This window comes from Sinohyriopsis cumingii, chromosome 5 (genome assembly GCF_028554795.1).
Source record: "Sinohyriopsis cumingii isolate HCF-2022 chromosome 5, ASM2855479v2, whole genome shotgun sequence".
Classification (NCBI taxonomy): Eukaryota; Metazoa; Mollusca; class Bivalvia; order Unionida; family Unionidae; genus Sinohyriopsis; species Sinohyriopsis cumingii.
In genome coordinates, this window is record NC_142965.1 from 15,957,042 (window position 1) to 15,970,251 (window position 13,210).

At 35.3% G+C, this 13,210-nt stretch overlaps 1 protein-coding gene across 2 annotated transcripts in view; it reads right to left on the reverse strand.

Moving 5' to 3' along the window:
* Positions 1-847: 847 nt before the first annotated feature.
* The window catches only part of LOC149798697 (calpain-5-like), a 78,732-nt gene continuing 66,369 nt past the window's right edge, over positions 848-13,210 (reverse strand). The window contains exons 10-13 of one of the 2 annotated variants that reach the window (XM_089957537.1): positions 7,431-7,627; positions 4,533-4,660; positions 3,292-3,428; positions 848-1,373 (exon numbers count right to left, since the gene is read on the reverse strand). In XM_089957537.1, coding sequence (XP_089813663.1) covers positions 1,173-1,373; positions 3,292-3,428; positions 4,533-4,660; positions 7,431-7,627 — 663 coding nt within the window. In that variant the 3' untranslated portion in view covers positions 848-1,172. The remainder of the gene's footprint in view (positions 1,374-3,291; positions 3,429-4,532; positions 4,661-7,430; positions 7,628-13,210) is intronic. The other variant, XR_016421011.1, reaches the window with a different exon arrangement.

Genomic DNA, 13,210 nt, shown 5'->3' on the forward strand with positions numbered 1-13,210 from the left:
AAGATAACCTTGCCTTCTTTGTGCTGGAAAGGTGGGACTCACACAGTACTGGTGACTCCAGTATGAACCTAGGAGTACCACTGACCCCTACCAGAATTGAAGGGGGTCAACCAGAGAAAAATAGGAGTATGCATCTGTATGCCAGATCCCACACTTCATCTGAAAACAATGCACATGACGGATATCCAACCATGCAAGTGTATTTAGCAGATGGCAAACATATGGGATGAGTACCCCAAGAAGATTCTTACAGCAGCATATCCTAGCTGAAAGGTTAAAGGAAAAATACCATAACACATACAGAACCAGAAGAAATATGTAACAATGGGGAGATACAATTACAGAAACACTGCTTAGATAGTTGGTACACATAAACTCTCAATTATCAAAAGGAAAAACAGATAAATGTACAAAATGCAAGACTGGGGGGAAGGGGTAAAGGTCAAATGCAACACAGAAATGGATGTTTTCCAAGTAAAGTAGTTCAAAAGACACTAGAATTAATAACAAAAACATTATCAGTGTCCAAAGACACATGCAAACCACAGAGTCCATGGAAAATAAAAATGATATTCAAATGATGGAAGTAACTTAAAGGCAACAGACTGAGATTATGCTCATTTTACTCTAGACTTGAAATTAATTAAAGGAAAAACAACTAGGATTAAAAGCATTTAAAAAGGAAATGGGAAAGAAAGGTCATAATAATATGTAATGTCTTACTGCTATTCAGATAGTATTTACATGGCTTATACAGAAGACTGGATCTAACCTTGCCATGTCTACAATAAGTCTTCTAATGCATTCATAAAACATACAGGACAAATTCTGGAGAAAAAGTACCAGATACACGTGAGCTTTTTATTCAGCAGGAAAGAACTTTCTAAGAACATGCTAGACATTTTTCTCCATCAATAAGAAGGGAAAGGATGGCGATCTTAGAGTCATGCATCTTGATTTTCGTCAACTGTAGAGTGCATCAGATTGAAAGCCAGTCCACCATTTTGGAACATCCTACAGTCGGACTGCAAGTGACATCCAAATAGTTCTTGTACCAAAAATTGCAATGTCCTCCTAATGAAGCTTGTTAACCTATAAGGTCGGTAAGAATGAAAATTATTGATCTAATTTATATTGTTTATTCAGCTTTTCCACTCATTTTCTCTTCATGTTTATACACTAGACATGTCATCTGTATGGACAACCTTTAACCAGAGGCATCCCTGTTTCTGTACAACTCCCTCCTTTGTACCTCTGTTTTCAAATAGACTGAACTTTCTTAGTGTGATCCGTGATGTATATTCTTGTTTCTTTTCCATGGGGATGGTGGCAAAACCCATAAACTGGTCCGTGATGATATTCTGGTTCCACAACTGAAAGGTGGAAAAAGAAAATGCTATAGAAATAAAAAATAAAAAAATTAAAGATCTAAGAAACATGAATTTGTTCTGATTCATTCTTCTCTTAATATATGGTACAGCCGTCAATTTTTGCAATGTCATCATTGTGCTCACATGATCTAAGACCTCATTTGCATATTGCTAATTAATGGGCCCTTTAAAAATCTTGTATTTATCATTACTCTAGAAGCTTCCTTCATTGCACAATTGAAGTCAAAACCTTTCATAAAAGTTGTATAATTATTATAAGGCATAATCTGATTGTGTTGGTGGTGTGGCATATTTTATTATCAAATGAGTTTCAAAACTCTACATCTGACGCATATTTTTATTCTATGGCAAATAGGATAATATGGGCATCTTTTCTACGATAATTATGTTTATCAGCCATTGTTTTAATAATAAGCACTTGGTAAAGCTAAGCTTAGGAGGACCACTGTTTTTCTATAGAGTAAGAGAAAAATTGTTGTTGTAGGGTTTAACGCCATTTTGCAGCATTACGATAGGCTATACATGGCGGCCAGTATCAGTGGTGGAGGAAGAACCCGGGAAAACCCCAGAAAGAACCACTGACCCACGAGAAACTACTGGCAAGCTTTCTCACATACCCACACTGGCTGAATCTGAGACTCAAACCCACACAGACAGAGGTGAGATGGCAGTGAACTGTAACGGAGAGCGCTTTCGACCACTCGGGGTCCCAAGAGAAAAATAATAAACATTAAGACAGATTGAAGCCATGTTTGAAATGCAAGGGGTGTTCTGGTTGTACTGTTCATAGCATGGTCACTCAAATCAAGTTTTAATGCATTGACTTTCACGAGTTTCGAGCTAAATATATTTTACCTCATGTGTTAAATAGCTTTATATGGATGACTTAACAGCTCCATTGTTGTAGTAACATCTTTCAAGTGGAAGGAAAAGGTAGACCTAATGGTAACCTGTTGACCTTGCTGTAGATGAATTATACAGTAAATTTGAATATCGGTATCTAAAAGAAAATTTTGGGTAGCATGTCAAGCCTACATCAAAGTGTTATTGTAAACGTGTGGTCTTCATCCCGAGGTTAAAGGGTAGAAAGAATATGTCACATAAAGAACATGTCGTATAATGAATTCTGTTAGCTTCGTAATCATTCATCCAGCATATGAATAAAATCTATCAAGGAGAATAGGATATATAAGGAATTGAAATAACGTTAACCAAAATGCTTAAGGCACACTTTTTTATGATGATGAAATGGGCATGCAAGCATGTCACAGAATAAAAGGTGTTAGCCTCATAATAATCACTGCCAAAAATTATGAAAGTCTATCAAATAGGTTTAGGAAATGTCTGCAACTGAAAAACTTTAATGAAAACCTAAAGAAAGAATCGATGACACTGTCAAGAAAATTACTATTTTGTTTCACTTTCCACTAATGTGGCTTGAAAAAAAATTAAGAGCCAATGTTTATGCAGTTTTTAGTTTAAACTCAATGTCATAAGCTCTGTCATGCATTAAAAATCTAATTAGCAAATTTTTACAAGTAAAAAATGAATATGTTATTAAAGCAGGAGTTAGAGATCTCCTGTAATGTACCAGTGCAAAAATAGATCACATTATGAAATGTACCCTGCAATAAATAGATCACAGTATGAAATGTACCCTGTAATAAATAGATCACATTATGAAATGTACCCTGCAATAAATAGATCACAGTATGAAATGTACAATGCAATAAATAGATCACAGAATGAAATCCAAGATCGCTAAGCTTATGCTACTGTCATACGATCGAAACCTCTTTCTAACGTGATGTAATACAGTGCAGCCATCATCATTCAACCTGCATCATTGTGTCCCTGTAAGGTGTGTGGATTTCATTTATCACAGGATGTGGATTCTTACCTCTATTATAACATCTTTGTTGGGACTGGACCGATAAAGTGTTACTCTCTCATTCCAGACAGGGCTTAGAGTGTCCTTTTCAGGAAGCGTCCTCAGTGTCGTACCCTCCCACTTGATTATACAGTATAGATTAGCAGCTGAATTACATAATTAGATTACTCATATACGACAGACAAAATAATACCATATTAGTGGTATACTGTTTTGTTAGAAAATACTCTACCTTTTATTTAGTAAATATTTTATTATTAGTAGATGGAATATTATTAGCAAATACTGTATTATTGGTAAATGCTTTATTATTGGTAAATGCTGTATTATCAGCAAATTACATTATTAATACATATTGCTTTGTTGGTAAAATTTAGTGTTAGGCTGTATAGCTAATTTTAATTCCCCAACACTTCAGTGCTATCATTACTTTGGTATCTTTCTTCCATGTGACAGTCAAGCTGAATATCCCCCAACCCTTCAATTCTTAACTAGAGCTCTAGAACAAAAAAGAAAACCAACACAGTCCCAGTCCAAAAAAGAAAACAAAAAAGAAAACCAACACAGTCCCAGTCCAATGCCTTAGTCACTTCCAGAATATTGTCCTTCTTTGACTTTGACCAAAACTGAAAGAATATCAGTGTGCAGATGAAGGGAGTTTGTAATATACCTGATAGGTATATTTAAAATTAGTTTTTTCCCCTGAAAACGATATTAAAAACAGTAATACATTATCTGATTACTTTACTGACTTCTACAGCTCTTAGGAAGGTTAATGACCACATGGCTAGCTGTCCAACAAACATCCTGTCTGTTTCCAGTAGAATCCTGTACTGCTGACTGGACATTGGCATGCTGAGAACTTGCTAGTGTGACAAAATTGAACACTGTCTGATTTGACATGAAAGAATGGTGGAGTGAGACCACCAATATATCCTCCAAAGAGCAATGATTAAGAAAGGACCAAGACATGACATTAACTGTAGACCTGGGGCCATAAAGGACCAAAACATGGCATTAACTGTAAACCTAGGGGCCAAAAAGGACCAAGACATGGCATTAACTGTAAACCTAGGGGCCAAAAAGGACCAAGACATGGCATTAACTGTAAACCTAGGGGCCAAAAAGGACCAAGACAATGGCATTAACTATAGACCTAGGGGCCATAAAGGAATGATCTCTATCAGTCAGAGACTACTTAAGGAAACTAATTGTGACCCGAATTCAGATATGAGCCTAGTCCTACTTACATTTTCCTCTATCTGGTGGTTCTACATCTTCAGCTTTTGCTATGGTAATCTGTGTGGCGGCTACTGGTTTCCTGCTGTAGATTTGAGCACAGCACTTTCCTGACTGGGGCTCATCATGGACTAACTCACTAAAACACGAAGTAAAAAAAAGTCATTATATCTAGCCCTAGTTTACGTTTTTTGCCAACTTGCTATTTCTTTGACACAAGTTAAAATTTGATAAAGGAAGCAACCCTGTGACATCGCTATTTAGGCCTTGTATATCTGCCAGTCCTTAACCCAGTTTTGAGGCAGGGCTGGCATGGTGGTTCAAGTTGTAGATAATTCATGTTACAGCAGAAAACAGTTGTTATATGCATTCACCCTTTCTGGTGTAAGTGCTAGTGTGTCAACATATTAGTTAAGATCATGTATTTACATGTTTTATTTAATATGCACAGTGACCTAATTTCAAATCAAACTAATATGAAGATTATTGTACCTAATGTCCACATACCCGATATAATTTATCATCATACCATTTGAACCACTGAATCAATAATCCTCTTTGCCTTTATGTTAGTTGACATACAAATTTGTTTGGTAAATACTCATATTATGCATTTCCTTTTACCATATCTGAATGTTTTTACTATATCAGTTGCAAATCATTTCTTGTCACTAATTTGGGAGTTTTATCCTAATGTCCATTACATTTTACATCAGTATCAACATGACATGAAAATGGAAATGTTTTGAAAGCAAATATTGGTCAGATTAGACAGAAATGAAATGTTTTGATTCCAGGCCATTGTGATATCAAGCAACATTATCTGCACTTTATGGAAGATGGAGGGATCCAGTATCATCACTGAACTTAAAACAGTTAGGCAGAGACCACTTATCAAGCTGACCCATAAAATGACAAAGGGAAGTAACTCATATCACCAAAGTGTCAATCCCGAACCCTCTACTGAGTAATAGAGGATGAAAATGTTGTGCTCTTCCTGGATTTCAGAGGTAAATTGTAAAAAAAAGAGCTGATGACTTTTTTTTTACATTTTTTATATTTGGTAATTCATTCATTGCACTTTCAGAAGCTGGTATTGTCTTGTTGGGCAAAATTCATTTTCCCAGTTTTAATAGGTGCTAAAGATAGTGTACTTTAGACTAATTCAGGCTGATTTTTTAGCACAAGGGAGCTGTCATTTTAGTTAGCAGTGTGCTTTGTGTACAATTTCCATAAGTACATTATCCAAAGAAATGTCAGCCACATTACATCAAAGTAGCATAGAGGTATGCCAACATTCTCTCCACTGTGCATGTTTTAAATGCAAACAACTTCACCTTACATATGTCACTCTCTCAAAAGTACATAATAACTAGTGAGCGCCCCCGTGGTAGTGACATCGCCTTTTAATATCAGTTGTAGTGACATCCCCATATAATTATAATATTAGACTGTGGTAGTGACATCCCTTATAATATCAGTGGTAGTGACATCCCATTATAATATCAGTTGTAGTGACATCCCCTTATAATATCAGTGGTAGTGACATCCCATTTTAATATAAGTGGTAGTGACATCCCATTATAATATCAGTTGTAGTGACATCCCCTTATAATATCAGTGGTAGTGACATCCCATTTTAATATAAGTGGTAGTGACATCCCCATACATTATCAGAGGTAGTGACATCTTATAATGTCAGTGGTAGTTACATCCCCTTTAAAGTCAGTGGTAGTTACATCCCCTTATAATGTCAGTGGTAGTTACATCCCCCTTATAATGTCAGTGGTACTGTAGTTACATCCCCTAATCATATCAGCGGTAGTGACATCCTCTTGTAATATAAATGGTAGTGACATCCTATTATAATATCAGTTATAATGACATCCCAACAGGGTGCATTTATTAACACATTTTAGACAAGTGATATTGCCTATCAAGTATTTTTAAAAACTGCATGAGGCAAAGATTTCATGGGATGCCATAGAAATATGGACAAAAGGCATCAATATAGAATTATACAAAGTTATATCACAAAGTTTTCATTACAAAAAGCATATTAAAACTTAAGTGAATACAATGGTATTGAGATAATTATCAATACATCTCCTACAGGCATATTCAATAGTAATGAAAACAAAAAAAACATGCATATAGGTAAATAGATTCATAATGAATCATACTTATGGTGATTTTAAAGGCAGCTTTACAACTTTATTAAAGTATGCTACCACTGCAGACCAAACAAGGTCCATGTTCAAATATGTCAAAACTGTAGAAGATATTAAAACAATTACAAAATAGCAAACAATTTAATCAAGTCATCAATTTATGTTTACAAACATTCATATTACATTTCATTTACCTAACATCATTTTTCTTTTCTAAAATGTGTTCACAAAATCTTTGTTTTATACAAAATCCAAGAAGTTAAAGAAGTTTGTTTTCTTCTCTCAATTCATGTAATGGATTGAAAATCAAATTCAGGTATTCTTGTGATCTTTGCTTAATTGTGCCAACTGGGTTTTTGTATAAAAAAGCCTAAGCAAAAAACAGTACAGAATAGTGCAATGAAATTTAAAAATTGATGTAATGACATGTAAATCAAGTCATCTATATATGAATAGAAATATACCAACCAAATTTCATTTGTGTTATGCTCACTAGGTTTTAACAATGCCCAGAAGTTAAAAAGTGTGTGTAAAATTGAAAAATCAACGTAAAAGCATGAAATCCTAATCAGGTCACCATGATAAAGTATGTAAAATCCATGATAAATGGATTTGGGATGAACGTGCAAACTTGTGGGCAGACAGCAGGAAAGTAATATACTCCTCTGCTATTGTAACACTGATGCCATAATAACATCTACCTTATTGCCAGAAACATCTTCAAGATTCTGTACTTACAAAAGGTTGGGATTACTGCTTGCATACATCCTGAGTATGAAATCTCCAACATTTCCAGGGTCAAAGGTTGAGGGTATAATAAGATATCTCCCCTTCTTTAGTTTCACACGATTAAAGACACTGCGGTAATTGGCAAATGGTCCAGATGCTATCCGCCTTAGTCTATCATGCATCCTGTACTCCCTGTTCATGTCAGCCTGATGAAAATCAATTATGGATCTTCAATAAACAATTGTTCCACTTAATATGTAACTTTCAAAACACCTTTAACACAAAACAACTGCAACAATAAAACAAGTTTTCTGTTTAAGCACAAGCAAATTAGGAACTACTAGCTATTAATGTCTATACATCAGGGCCCTTAATGATATTCTCCTAAAATTTTCCACTGAATTGAGCAACTGATGAAGATTTGTGAGTTTCAAAACTTTAATACAAAACTTAAACATCGTTTACCAGGATGCTTAAGCAGATGAGACAGGAATTCCTAGCATATCATGGCAAATCTTTCAGACCTAGTGTGATATCATCAAAGACAGGAACTCTATAGCACATCACAGCATATCTTTTAGACCTTGTGTGATATCATCAAAGACAGGAACTCTAGCACATCACATCTTATCCTCTAGACCTAGTGTGATATCATCAAGGCAGGAATTTCTCACATATCACAGCATATATTTTAGACCTAGTGTGATATCATCAAAGACAGGAACTCTAGCACATCACAGCATATCTTTAAGACCTAGTGTGATATCATCAAAGCAGAAATTTCTTGCATATCACAGCTTATATTTTAGACTTAGTTTGATATCATCAAAGACAGGAACTCCAGCACATCACATATCTTTTAGACCTAGTGTGATATCATCAAAGCAGGAATTTCTTGCTCATCACAACATATATTTCCGACCTAGTGCGATATCATCAAAACAGGAACTCTAGCATATCACAGCATATCTTTTAGACCTAGTGTGATATCATCAAAGCAGGAATTCCTTGCATATCACAGCATATATTTTAGACCTAGTGTGATACTGCCAAAGACAGGAATTCTAGCATATCACAGTATCTCTTGTAGACCTAGTGCGATATCATCAAAGCAGGAATTCCTCACATATCAGGGCATATATTTTAGACCTAGTGTGATATCATCAAAGATAGGAACTCTAGCATATCAAAGCATATACTTCATACATTGTGTAATATCATCAAAGACAGGAACTCTAGCATACCATGGGAAAACTTTTAGACCCAGTGTGATATCATTAAAGACAGGAACTGTTAGGATATCACACCATATATTTTACACCTTGTGTGATACTGTCAAAGACAGGAACTCAAGCATATCACAGCATATATTTTTTAGACCTAAGGTGATATCATCAGAGTTTCAAATGAAACAACTGAGTGTGTGTGTGATTTAGATTTTTAACATAGCTTGAACAATTTTCCAGTCATATCGTTATGATGTCTGCAGTGTGGCAGTTTAAAGTGATGTCTAACACTGGGGCATCATACCATAGACATGTAGCATGATGTCCCACCCAGTCACATTATCCTGACACCAGGCCAACCAGTCTAAACACTAACCTCTTAATGCTGAGCACCTAGCGAGGCAGCTGTTAGTACCATTTTTATAAGTCTTTGGTATGACTCGACTGGGGTTTGAACCCACAACCTCCCACATCTGGGGCGGATGCTCTAACCACTAGGCCACCGGAGCCGTTGAAACAACTGATACTGAAAATATATGGCTTTCAAAAATTTAATGAAAACTTTAACGTTGTTCATACCATCACCATGCAACTAATAAAGTGACCACTGTATCTGATCGATCATCAAACTTTCATAAAGCAAGAAAACAATGCCTTAAAGTTCATGACCACTATACAGTCACAATGTAAAGGTCTAACAGTAATTAACCTGTTCTAATCATCATCTGTCTTAATACACATATATAGTCAGTTTTTACGCTTTCCCACTTGTGTCTGCTAAACACAGGTTTAAATGTAACATACATTTTTTTATATATCACCTACCAAGAACATCGATGGAGACTTTATAATATCACCCTTTCATATTAATTTTGTCTATACTTTTTCCACCTGCCTCACCTTACTTAAATATAAGCTTTGTCAACTGCAACTTAAATTTTACACTTCAGTGACTAAGTTTAATAGGCCATCTTCAGGTGTTCTGTGACTGTCGTTCATGGCAAACTCACCATTGTGTACATCTTGGTGGTGCAATACACTCCTGCCAGAAGTAGGTTACTGTGACTCACACTAAAACATCATGGATTGCAAAGAATTAACATGAGAACAATGACCTTTTGCAGCGGGCTGAGTGAAAGGACATTAGTTTTCTTAAATCAACTTTGTAGTTTTAAGATACATTCCAATGAAAGGTATATCTGTATGTTTAATCGCTTATTTATGCTCAAAATCTTGTTAATAAATAGTGGCATTTACAGTAAGTGGAGTAATTAGAATACTAGGATTTTGTCCCTTTCATGTTTAAAGAAACTAGAAATATGGCCAGGTGGCACTTAATGATCAGTCAATTTGATGCATGTAAAAGTCAAGTTTTTATTCAATTAGGGATCAAACGCTGAAATTTTTGTCAAAATGCTGAAAAGTAAACTCAGCTTAATATGTTGTTTTGATTTGTTATTTTTTCTTTACTGTAAAGACTAATACAATATATGGTTTCAACTTAAGAAGACTTTCAAAAGTTGATAAGCAGAATGAAGTGCGCAATAGGCTAGACGTAAAAGGATATGATTACAGTACAGGACAGGACAGGAAGGATGGATTACGCAGCTATTGATATTGTGGGGTTTTAAACACGTGCCTTGACAAACAGTATGGATGCATAAAATTACACTGACTTTCCAAAAGAAATATAACATTGGATAGCTTCTAATATTTATTTATTTTATAGTCTGAAATATAAAGCTCACAATGATCACAGTGAAAATAAAATAATTTAAATTTCAACAAATTTGGAGCATGCTACTATCAGCATGCATGACACACAAACTTTTTACTCCTGAATTCCCTGATGTGGTGTTTACAAATGCATGGCACACAAACTTTTTACTCCTGAATGCCCTGATGTGGTGTTTATAAATGCATGGCACACAAACTTTTTACTCCTGAATGCCCTGATGCGGTGTTTATAAATGCATGGCACACAAACTTTTTACTCCTGAATTCCCTGATGTGGTGTTTATAAATGCATGGCACACAAACTTTTTACTCCTGAATTCCCTGATGTGGTGTTTATAAATGCATGGCACACAAACTTTTTACTCCTGAATTCCCTGATGTGGTATTTATAAATGCATGGCACACATTTATCACAGGCCATAGGAATTTGCACACACCTGCTGTAACCTGTTAAACAAATTTTGTGATTCACATAGCTTCATGCTTAATGGTCACTGAATTTACTATCACCACTAAGCAGTTTATACAGTTAATTGTCACACTGATAATGTTGATCATAGATAAGCATTAGCAATCCCCATCTTAATTAACTGATTGACAAAAGCTATGGTCACTTTGTGTTTGACAGTCCTGTTTGGCTAAATTAAGTAGGTAAAATACACAAGTGGAACAATCTAATTTGTGCCAGATACAAGATATAAGAAATTTTATTGAATGCTGGTGGTCTGGATAAGTATATGGAACACTAGCTCTGTAGCTCTCACTAGCTTTTCTACCAAAGAGAGACAAGACAGAAACGGATTGTGATAGAATAGATGTTATTACACCTCTTTGCCATAATTATTCGATAGTCTGTGATGAGTGCCAGAGTTTGCTTTAAGTCAGATTTTTTACTCCATACACAAAATGCAAAACATGATGATTTCAGTGTTGGAGTGGTAAAATGCAAAACATGATGATTTCAGTGTTGGAGTGGTAAAATGCAAAACAGGATGATTTCAGTGTTGGAGTGGTAAAATGCAAAACAGGATAATTTCAGTGTTGGAGTGGTAAAATGCAAAACACGATGATTTCAGTGCTGGAGTGGTAAAATGCAAAACATGATGATTTCAGTGCTGGAGTGGTAAAATGCAAAACATGATGATTTCAGTGTTGGATTTGTAAAGTAAGCAGCTGTCTCACTGTTTTAGTGATTCATTATTGTTCAAAAATTTAGAAACATAGATGTGAATCTGGGAAGGATGAACTAATTAAAAAGTGTGCAAAGTGCAGCAAAACTAAATGCAGAACTCCTAATCAGCTGAGTTTGACTTAATGAAGAGCAGCAGCAAGGGGAAGCAGCGTATATTTTGCAATACTGACATTTTGGGAAAAAAATATACAATTCCCAAATAGCTTGAAATAATACTTTTCCTCTGATTTGTTGAGGAAAAATACTAATTATATCCATTCTGTTAGTTGAACAAAAATATATTATCTTGTGTTAAAAGAAAACAAATTCATTACAGTTTGAAAGAAAAACCATTCCCCTTGTGAACCCCAAGCCACTCCAAACAATCAAATGGTCCATTCCATAGTACTTCTGGAGTATACAACATCTGTTGACATTTTAACATCACCCAGAACTGGGGCAGATGCAGACAGATCATTTTACATGCTAGAAAATTTTAACAAAATCTTGGGGAAGTTTGAATTAAAGAATACCATTCTGTCGTTAATGAGTGCAAAGCTGAACACTAATGACATCTGCTTCACCTTCAAACCCTCCAGTAAATTACTGAATGCTCCAAACTCAGCAACTATGAGCTAAATCGTATACAGCTGTGCAATAGAGACAGAGACTGTGTGTAATTTTCATTTAACCATCTGTGAGGTTGTGAATATACAAGTGTTTGTGCCAAAGCTCCTCAGATCACCATATTTACCTTACCAGTACATGTCCAACAAATGAGCTAAAATCTGTTAAATGACTGTTTGCTTACTTGAGAGGTTGGACCACATGACAGGTTGGACACTGGACATGTTTTAGCCATAATTATCTAGTGCATTTATTTGGTCTTTATGTTATCCCAATTGTTTAAACGCTTTATAGCCACAAAACACAAAGCAAAAGATATGTATAAGTTATGCCCTGGACTTTAAGAATTACACCAATAAATAAAGGATTGTCCAAGGATTTTGAACTATTGTCTGTAACATCAGTCTTTCACACCATGTTGATCTATTTCTTTTGTTTCTTTGTTTTTATGAAGGATATTGTGTTGAGCTGTGTATTATCCTCCAAGATTTACTTTGTGGCCTGATCAAACAATACTTCACTTTAGAACTTCACCACAAAGGGCTGTCAATTAGGTGTGACATATTGTCAAGGTGGCAAGTAATTTAGACCACCATATCTATTACATCTTGTCAAGGTGGCAAATCATTTAGACCACCATGTTTATTACATCTTGCCAGAGTCAGGCAAGTCATTTAGACCATGTTTATTACATCTTGTCAAGGTGGCAAGTCATTTAGACCACCATGTTTAATACATCTTGCCAGGGTCAGGCAAGTCATTTAGACTACCATGTCTATTACATCTTGTCAATGTGGCAAGTCATTTAGACCAGCATGTCTATTACATATTGTCAATGTGCCAAGTCATTTAGACCAGCATGTCTATTACATATTGTCAATGTGGCAAGTCATTTAGACCAGCATGTCTATTACATATTGTCAATGTGGCAAGTCATTTAGACTTCCATGTCTATTTCTGAGAAACAAAAAATACACCTCCAATGTATCTTGGTATAGTAATTTGCAGAAATTATCATACAGTCTGTT